The following is a 9,797-nucleotide window of genomic DNA, read 5'->3' on the forward strand; positions in this document are numbered from 1 at the left end:
AATTTGGTCTCTCAATCAGAAACGTCAGAGGGTCAAGTTCCAAGACTGAAACTTTATTGCATTACTGAGGGGTTGCTGAACTTTTTAATAAACCCTTCTATCAGATGAGACATCAAACCTCAATCAGTTGGAAATGTATTTGGTTTTAAGCTGGTGAACTGGGGAAGGGTAGATAAACTAATGATGGATAAAGAGACTATACCTAAAATATTAATCTGCCTATTATCTGTACAAATGGCAATGCAAAGGTTTTACAGTCAACGGCTGTTCTGCAACAGCAGTGTTACACCAGTGTGGAAAAATGACATCCCTATGTTCAATACCAGTAACTCCCAGAGACAGCAACCAGTCAAACACCCTTCTGGAAGAACAAAGGGTCACAGCCTGGCATTTAGACTGAGCCCCTCAGAGCCAATACCAAGGCATCTTCAGGCATTAAAGGTATGAAACAAAGTGGTGAAGTAGAGTTGAGATGTTGTTCAGCCTAGATTTAACAGAATTATAGAATAGGCCAGATATCCTACTAATAATCCTATATTTCTATCATAATGAAAAATGGGATTTATAAACATGGAGTATATGGGCTTTATAGTGAGATATCTTAAGTTAGCACCAATGCTGGAATACTCACAGAGAATGAGGTTTATTTTGAAAACATTATTTGTGAATGAACATTCTAAATATTCAAGAGGAGTTAATATGGTGAAGAAAGCATTTGTACAAGATTCAATTTCAAAGTCAGTATGATGAATGCTACAATTTCCTGTTCCAATTACACTAATCTTGTTTAAGACGACAAGTAATCCATTAATATGACAGCTCGCTGCAGCTTTGTAAACAGACTGGGTAATTTGACTTTAGTATTCTTTTAGATATATTGGTACAGATTGTACAGTTGCAATGATGGCAAAATTGTCAATGTTCACCATCATTCCAACAGCGAAACTTGGAGCAACTTCTGACATCAGCACCTAAGTGCAGTTAGAGTGGAAGTCCAGATGTGGTGGTTAGTCATGCCTGCTCCCACAGGCTGTGTTATCAATGCTGCTGCTGATCAAAATCAGTCAGAAATCACTGAAATGATTCAAACTTTCACTTGTACACAATTATTCTCTCTACAAGGCCTTGCATTTTACTGAGTGAACTGTAAATATGTTCCTAACAGTGTACCTTGCTCATATGCTCAGATGCTGCCTGACCTGCTGCGCTTTTCCAGCACCGCATTCTCGATTCATAATTATTATTATTGCAGAGGTGCTCTGATCCTGAAAAACTGATTTTGTGCCTCCAGAATTTCATTTGTTATCTTTACAGTCAAAGAAACTTGATTTTTAAAATGCTCAAGAATATTTTTTAGAAGCTCCCTTATGATACTTCAGCACTTAAGTTAATCCCAAGTGTAAGTCCCAAACTTGAACTTGCTGTCTAGAAAATGTTAAAAATAAGGAAGACTAATAAGACCATAAGACATAGGAGCGGAAGTAAGGCCATTCGGCCCATCGAGTCCACTCCGCCATTCAATCATGGCTGATGGGCATTTCAACTCCACTTACCCGCATTCTCCCCGTAGCCCTTAATTCCTTGTGATACTAAGAATTTAGGGCTACGGGGAGAATGCGGGTAAATGGAGTTGAAATGCCCATCAGCCATGATTGAATGGCGGAGTGGACTCGATGGGCCGAATGGCCTTACATCCGCTCCTATGTCTTATGGTCTTAACTAATGTTTTGGAATCTATGAGAACCAGCACCAGGATGACATGTGCACACACAAGAGTGGAAGTAACTCAATTTGTACAGCCTTTTATATTCCAATCCTTTTGAGATAATTGACAACATTGCTTTCTTAATCACGGACTCAACCTGCATGTTTTTTATCAGAGAATCCTCAACTAGCACTCCCAGATCCCTCTGTACTTTGGCTTTACGAATTTTCTCACCGTTTAGAAAGTAGTAATGAATGGCCTTTCTGCTTTTCTGTCTGTTAAAATTCTTTGGTGTGATTGGTTGTTTATCCTGCTCAATAATATCATGGTTACAGAATTGCTTTGTCACTGTTGGTAGAATCTGACATTTAATAGTTAAGTTGGATGATTATATTTTTGATAAGAGACAGGAACAAATCAATTCTCTTTAACTGACATTTCATTAAAGGGTCTACCAACCAGTGTTCATCCACAAAAGGAGACACAAAGTATGCTTACTGATTATTTTGCCTACAGGCCTTAAGTTTAAGGTAAATTGCAAAATCAGAGAATTGAATCTGTAGCCAATGCTCAGGAATTGGGCTAATAAAGTAGCAACAGAGGTCTGTAAAAGGCAGAGTAGGACTGGCACAATGAACTATTCCGACACATTCCACCAGAACATGCAGTAATCTGCTTGCGTTTCATTAAACAAATGTTTCAAAACAAACCTCCATTTGCATTGAATCTTCAGGAAATTACTGTCAGTTTGAGCTATGGTGAAGTTAATTTCTTCAGTGACCATTTTTTGCTGTTCTGTGGACATAAATCCTAATGGCTGCAGGTCCCATTGTTCTTTTGCAGCAAACAAAAGTGCATTTGTGTGAGCACCCTTCGACTTTTAATTTAAGGAAGAAAGGGACCCACTTAAAATAACAGCTCTGTTTTAAAAAATGAAGCAAAGCATTTCCAACAAATATGCTAATGCTAATGCAGTGCACAAAAGTAATGGTAATTTCTATTCATTTGACATCTTTAACGTGAGAAAAAGGCAACATGGTCATTTGCAAAGTGGTAACGGACCAGATGTTGGCATGGAGCTACATGGAGAGCTACTGCGCCAGGTGCCCAAAAACTTGCTCAGAGGTTTTGAGGAGTGACTTAGAGAAAGAAAGTGAGGCAGAGAGGCCTGAGTTTAAAACCATCACAGCTGGACTCAGGGGCAATGAAGAGGCCAGATTTCAACCAACACAGAGCCCCACAACATATTAAAGGCGAAAGAATTTACAGAGATTGGGACGGGTGAGGTTACGGGAGGATTTGAACTCAAACAGCAGAAAGTTAAAACTGATGTGTTGTTGAGAATCAGCTGTTAATAAAAGTCAACGCGCACAAGCATGATTACAAACCCTTGGTGTCAAGGCCTGAGGGGCTGTGTCCTTAGATTTGCACAGGCAGTGCATGGAGGTAATGCCTGAAATAGTAATCCAGAGCACCAGGCTCATGTTCTGGAGATTTGCGTGGCAGTTGGTAAAATAAGAGATTTGGAATTAAAAGCCAGTCTAATGATGGCCATGTAACCATTGATTGTTGTAACTGCCCATCTGATTCATGAATATCCTTTAGAGAAGGAAATCTGCCATGCTTACCTGCTCTGGCCTATATGCAACTCCAGACCTACTACAATGTGTTTGGCTCTTAACTGCCCTCTGAAATGGTCTAGCAAGCCATTCAGTTTCAAGACATTAAGATTAGATTAGATTCCCTACAATATAGAAACAGGCCCTTGGCCCAACAAGTCCACACTGACCCTCCAAAGAGTAACCCACACAGACCCATTTCCCTCTGACTAATGCAGCTAACGCTAGCATGGCCAATTCCCCTAACCTCCACATCTTTGGATCGTGGGAGGAAACCAGAGCAGGCACGGGGAGAATGTGCAAAATCCACATAGACAGTCGCCCGAGGCTGGAATTGAGCCCATGTCCCTGGTGCTGTAAGGCAGCAGTGCTAACCACTAAGCCACCTTGCCACCCCAAATCCCCACATCCCATGAATGAACAAAAACACAAAAAAAATTGGCCATCCCCCATTAGTTGATTCTGAGTGCACCCTGAATTATTACCAGCACAGAAGCTACCACCACAAGCAACATTTCTCTTCTTGTTGTGACTGGTGTCATATTCCAGAAATGATGTGGAGATGCTGGAGTTGGACAGCGGTGGACAAGGTCAAAAATCAAATGACACCAGGTTATAGTCCAATAGGTTTACTTGGAATTGTAAGCTTCCTGAGCTTGAGGAAGGAACTGAGCTCCGAAAACTTGCAATTTCACATAAACCAGTTGGACTATAACTCGACATTTTCCGGAAAGCTGGTTGGTGAAGAATAGTATCAGAGGCAATCCTCACAAAGTTTATTTACAGATTGAAAGTTTGCAAGCATCCATCTCCAAAGTTAACCCAACACTTTCAATAAGTGCTTCTGTACATGTGCTTGAGCGAAAACTCAGTCAATGCCCATCCCAATAAATGATTAAACACATCTAAAAAAATAACACCCAAGGTCATTCATAATCGAAAGGGACGGTTGAACAGAAGTTACCCAGAACCCTTGAAAAGTGCTAGATTGTCGCAATGAACTTCAGAACTCCAAGAGCTACACTCTGAACTTTTGGATGTTTCCTGTTTTCGATGTAAAGAAAATGCCTTGCAACACCTGAGAACTCACATCGCACTTTCTGAGAGTGAAGCCCACGAGTTTGCAAATTCTGGTCTTACTCAGCCAAAACAGAACCAAATTCTGCCACCAACGTGTCACTCAATTGCTGAAATGTTTTGCAAAGCTGGCAGGTGGTGAGATTAAGGTTAAGAAATAAATTCTGCTCCACAGTTAAACTGCTTGAAAGAGATAACATTTTAAAAGCGATCAAACTATGTATGCATGAATAAGACAGTCCCAGTTAAAATGACTTTAATTACCATTCCAAACAATAATGCCAGTGTTTCGTAATCAATCCATTCCACGACTGTAGCCATGCTTGGCCTCTGCAATCAAAAATATAACACTCACAGTTAATCTCATGGCTCTAGCCAACAATTTTAATTTATAGCATGGCCTCTACTTTCTTTTGTTTTGATCTCGAGGTGCCAGTGTTGGTCTGGGGAGGACAAAGTCAAATATCACATCACCACTGGTCCAACAGGTTTATTTGAAACCACAAACTTCCAGAGACCCGGTCCTTCCTCAGGCAGGGGGTGAGAGCCTGAGGAAGGAGTGGGGGCTCCAAAAGCTTGCAGTTTCAAATAAACGTGTTGGACTATAACCCGGTGTCATGTGATTTTTGACTTCTTCTGTTTTCCCATTTTTCTCAGGTGCAAGTCAACCTTTCCATTTTTCCATTATAAAACACCAAAGTCAAAGCCATAATTTGCTAAAACCAAGTCAGGCTTGTCAGATAAAGCTTTCATGTTCAGTTGTGTTAGTGCTGACAAATGGAAAGGCGGCAGATTTGGCAGAAACCCTCCAAAATATAGACAAAGGCTGGACTGAATTCCCACCTTCCACATGACTGAGTCAGACAAGCATAAAACCACACAGCCTATTTAGTTGGTCAGGTTAATGCCAGATACATTGTAGGGTATGATCCAATTTATCCCACTCCCCGAATGAAACAAAGCACTGCAGATGCTGGAATTTGGAAATTAGAACAAGTGCTCCATAAACCCAGCAGCTTTGGCAGCATCTGCGGAGAGAGAAACAGAGCACAAAATCTTGTGTCTTTTTGGCTACGTCTGAGCGGAGTTTTGAGAGTGTTTTCACCACAAGGCCTTGCAAGATTTCTCACCCTATCTTAACAAAGGTGCCTTATGAATTATCTTCCTAAGACATCCCTCACGCTCGATTTCCGTCCCACTTCACCATGAGCCGTTCCCATAGAAACTTACCACTCTACAGATATCCAATGGAAATGGAGCACTTGTTCTAATTTCCCGTGGTGCATTCTGAAGATGCCCCGTGCAAAGATAGGTCTGAACATGGTGGAGAAGGGTCATTTTGTCACTACCTAGTGAGAATCTTGCCATGGGGCGGCATGGTGGCTCAGTGGTTAGCACTGCTGCCTCATAGAGCCTGGGACCCAGGCTTGATTCCAGCCTCAAGTGACTGTCTATGTGGAGTTTGCACATTCTCGCCACGTCTGCGTGGGTTTCTCCAGGTGCTCCGGTTTCCTCCCACAATCCAAAGATGTGTGAGAGTTAGGTGGATTGGCGATGCTAAACTACCCATAATGTTCAGGGGTGTGTACATTAGGTGCATTAGTCAGGGGTAAATGTAGAGTAATAGGGTAGAGGAATGGGTCTGGGTGGGTTACTCTTCGGAGGGTCGGTGTAGACTTGTTGGGCCAAATGGCCTGTTTCCACACTGTAGTGATTCTATGATTTTATGGCACTTGTGAAAAGCATAAAAGATGGAGCAAGAGTATTCCTTCAATGTAGAATACTGCAGTAAGTTGTAACACAAAGAGACTTGGGGGTAGGCACACGGGAAACACAGAATGTGAGCACATAGGTGCAACAGGTAATCAGGAAAGCTACTGGAATGTTGGCCTTATTTACATGGGGTTGGAGTATAAGAGTAGGGAAATCTTACTGTAATTGTACAAAGTGGTGAGACCACTTCGGGAGTACTGTCGCAGTTTTGGTCCCCTTATCTAAGAAAAAATATTATTTCCCTGGAGACATTCAGAGAAGGTTCATTACGATGATCCCTGGTATGGAAGGATTGTCTTATCAGCAAAGGCTAAACAGGTTGGGACTCATTAGAATTTAGAAGAATGAGAGATGATCTCAATGAAATGTGTAAAATTCTTAAGTGGCAATAATGTAAAATGCTTAAGCAGTAAATGCTGAGAAGAGGTTTCCCTTCCTGGGAGAGTCTGAGACTGGAGGGCAGAGTCTCACAATAAAGGGGCACCAGATCAAAACCGAACTGAAGTGAAATTTCTTCTCTGAGGGTTATGTTGCCACAGAGAGCTGTAGGGGCAGAGTCCTAGTGTATATTTAAGGCTGAGATAGATTTTTGAAGAGGTGGGAAATAAAGGTGATGAAGAAAGGGCAGGAAAGTAGACAGGAGGAATATTGAATCAGCCGTGCTCCTATCAAATGCCTGAGTGGGCTCAAGGGGCCAAGTGCCCCCAGACTCTCCCATGATTGGGAACTTCTTTTTAGCATTTACCCTGTCACCCCCCCCCAATGGAATTTTATATATTCTAGTGAGAGTCACGATATCGAAATATTCCTTGTCTGGCTCAAACATATTGAGCAAACTGCTCTTTAATCTGAACACATTTCTGCAGGTTGGAAAAAAGGGTACACAGACACAGAATAGTACTCCAGAATTTCAAAAATCAGTAAGTGTACTACAACTACTATTTGCAGGTACCATTCACTTGTATGCAGAATTTTCACCTGGGATAATATTATCGCTTTATGCATTGCTAAATCATGTTTAAGTTAGACATTGTCCTTATTAAAAGACCAGCGAGGACATTAGATGGAAGTTACAACATTTGCCCACATTTAACCTAATTTCATTCAATGACATAGAGTCATAGAGATGTACAGCATGGAAACAGACCCTTCGGTCCAATTCATCCATGCCAACCAGATATCCCAACCCAATCTAGTCCCACCTGCCAGCACCCAGCCCATATCTCTCCAAACCCTTCCTATTCATATGCCCATCCAAATGCCTTTTAAATGCTGTAATTGTACCAGCCTCCATCACTTCCTCTGGCAACTCATTCCATACACGTACCACCTTCTGTGTGAAAAAGTTGCTCCTTAGATCACTTTTATATCATTCCCCTCTCACTCTAAACCTATGCCCTCCAGTTCTCAACTCCCCCTCCTCAGGGAAAAGACCTAGACTATTTACCTATCCATGCCCCTCATGACTTTATAAAATCTATAATGTCACCCCTCTGCCTCCAACGCTCCAGGGAAAACAGCCCCAACCTATTCAAACTCTCCCTGTAGTTCAAATCCTCCAAACCTGGCAACATCCTTGTAAATCTTTTCTGAACCCTTTCAAGTTTCACAACGTCCTTCCATTATGTAAATGATGAAAAGTAGTGGAACCAGCGCCGATCCCTATGGCACTCCACTGGTCACAGGCCTCCAGTCTGAAAAACAACCCTCCACTACCACCCTCTGTCTTCTACCTTTGAACCAGTTCTGTATCCAAATGGCTAGTTCTCCCTGTATTCCATTAGATCTAACCTTGCTAACTAGTGTCTCGTGGGGAACCTTATCAAACGCCCTACTGAAGTCCATATAGATCACTCTGCCCTCACCAATCCTCTTTGTTACTTCTTCAGAGAACTCAATCAAGTTTGTGGGAAATGATTTCCCACGCACAAAACCATGTTGAGTATCCCAAATCAGTCCTTGACTTTTCAAATACATGTACATCCTGTCCCTCAGGATTCCCTCCAACAACTTGCCCACCACTGATGTCAGGCTCACTGGTCTATATTTCCCTGGCTTGTCCTTACCACCTTTCTTAAACAGTAGCACCACATTAGCCAACCTCAAGTCTTCCGGCACCTTACCTGTGACTATACAAATATCTCAGCAAAAGGCCCAGCAATCACTTCTCTAGCTTCCCACAGAGTTCTCGGGTACACCTGATCAGGTCCTGGGGATTTATCCACTTTTATGCATTTCAAGACATCCAGTACTTCCTTCTCTGTAATATGGACATTTTTCAAGGTGTCACCATCGATTTCCCTACATTCTATATCTTCCATGTTGTTTTCCACAGTAAGCACTGATGCAAAAGCCAGTTAGTACAATTGGCTTAGGTGTCCAGTGTTCAGTTCAGAATAGCACCAATACCACAGGTTTGAATTTCATTCTGATCAAAATGGACTTGGGACCTGCCTCTTCATCCACTCCCCGGGAGTGGAAGGCAATGGCAAACTACCGGTTACACAAATTGCCAAGAGAAAAGGTTCAGATGGAGCTAGTGTCAGCACACAATGAGGTGAGAACAATTTAACTTTCCAAACATCGACCGGGACTGCCATAGTGTTAAGGGGTTAGGTGGAGAGGAATTTGTTAAATGTGTACAAGACAATTTTCTGGTTCAGTGTGTGGATGTACCTACTAGAGAAGGTGCAAAACTTGATTTACTCTTGGGAAATAAGGCAGGGCAGGTGACTGAGGTGTCAGTGGTGGATCACTTTGGGGCCAGTGACATTACTTCTATTAGATTTAAAATAATGATGGAAAAGGATAGATCAGATCTAAAAATTGAAGTTCTAAATTGGAGAAAGGCCAATTTTGACGGTATTAGGCAAAACCTTTCGAAAGATGATTGGAGGCAGATGTTCGCAGGTAAAGGGATGGTTGGAAAATGGGAAGCCTTCAGAAATGAGATAACGAGAATCCAGAGAAAATATATTCTTGTTAGGGTGAAAGGAAAGGCTGGTAGGTATAGGGAATGCTGGATGACTAAAGAAATTGAGGGTTTGGTTAAGAAAAAGAAGGAAGCATATGTAAGGTATAGGCAGGATAGATCGAGTGAATTCTGAAAAGAGTATAAAGGAAGTAGGAGTATACTTAAGAGGGAAAAAAGGGGACATGAGATAGCTTTGGCAAATAGAATTATGTAGAATCCAAAGAGTTTTTACAAATACATTAAGGGCAAAAGGGTAACGAGGGAGAGAATAAGGTCCCTAAAAGATCAGCAAGGCGATCTTTGTGTGGAGCTGCAGAAAATAGGGGAGATACTAAATGAGTATTTTGCATCAGTATTTACAGTGGAAAAGAATATGGAAGATATAGACTGTAGGGAAATAGATGGTGACATCTTGCAAAATGTTCCTTTTACAGAGGAGGAAGTGCTGGACGTCTTGAAATGCATAAAAGTGGATAAATCATCAGGACCTGATCAGGTGTACCCGAGAACTCTGTGGGAAGCTAGAGAAGTGATTGCTGGGCCTCTTGCTGAGATATTTGTATCATTGATAGTCACAGGTGAGGTGCCGGAAGACTGGAGGTTGGCTAATGTGGTGCCACTGTTTAAGAAGGGTGGTAAGGACAAGCCA

At 41.9% G+C, this 9,797-nt stretch overlaps 1 protein-coding gene across 3 annotated transcripts in view; it reads right to left on the reverse strand.

The window, feature by feature from the left end:
• The window catches only part of oca2 (oculocutaneous albinism II), a 526,553-nt gene that overhangs the window by 290,052 nt on the left and 226,704 nt on the right, over positions 1 to 9,797 (reverse strand). For all 3 annotated transcript variants that reach the window (XM_043692287.1, XM_043692289.1, XM_043692288.1), the window contains exon 11: positions 4,666 to 4,731. In XM_043692287.1, the coding sequence (XP_043548222.1) occupies positions 4,666 to 4,731 (66 nt within the window). The remainder of the gene's footprint in view (positions 1 to 4,665; positions 4,732 to 9,797) is intronic.

This window comes from Chiloscyllium plagiosum, chromosome 6, assembly GCF_004010195.1.
Source record: "Chiloscyllium plagiosum isolate BGI_BamShark_2017 chromosome 6, ASM401019v2, whole genome shotgun sequence".
NCBI classification, from domain to species: domain Eukaryota; kingdom Metazoa; phylum Chordata; class Chondrichthyes; order Orectolobiformes; family Hemiscylliidae; genus Chiloscyllium; species Chiloscyllium plagiosum.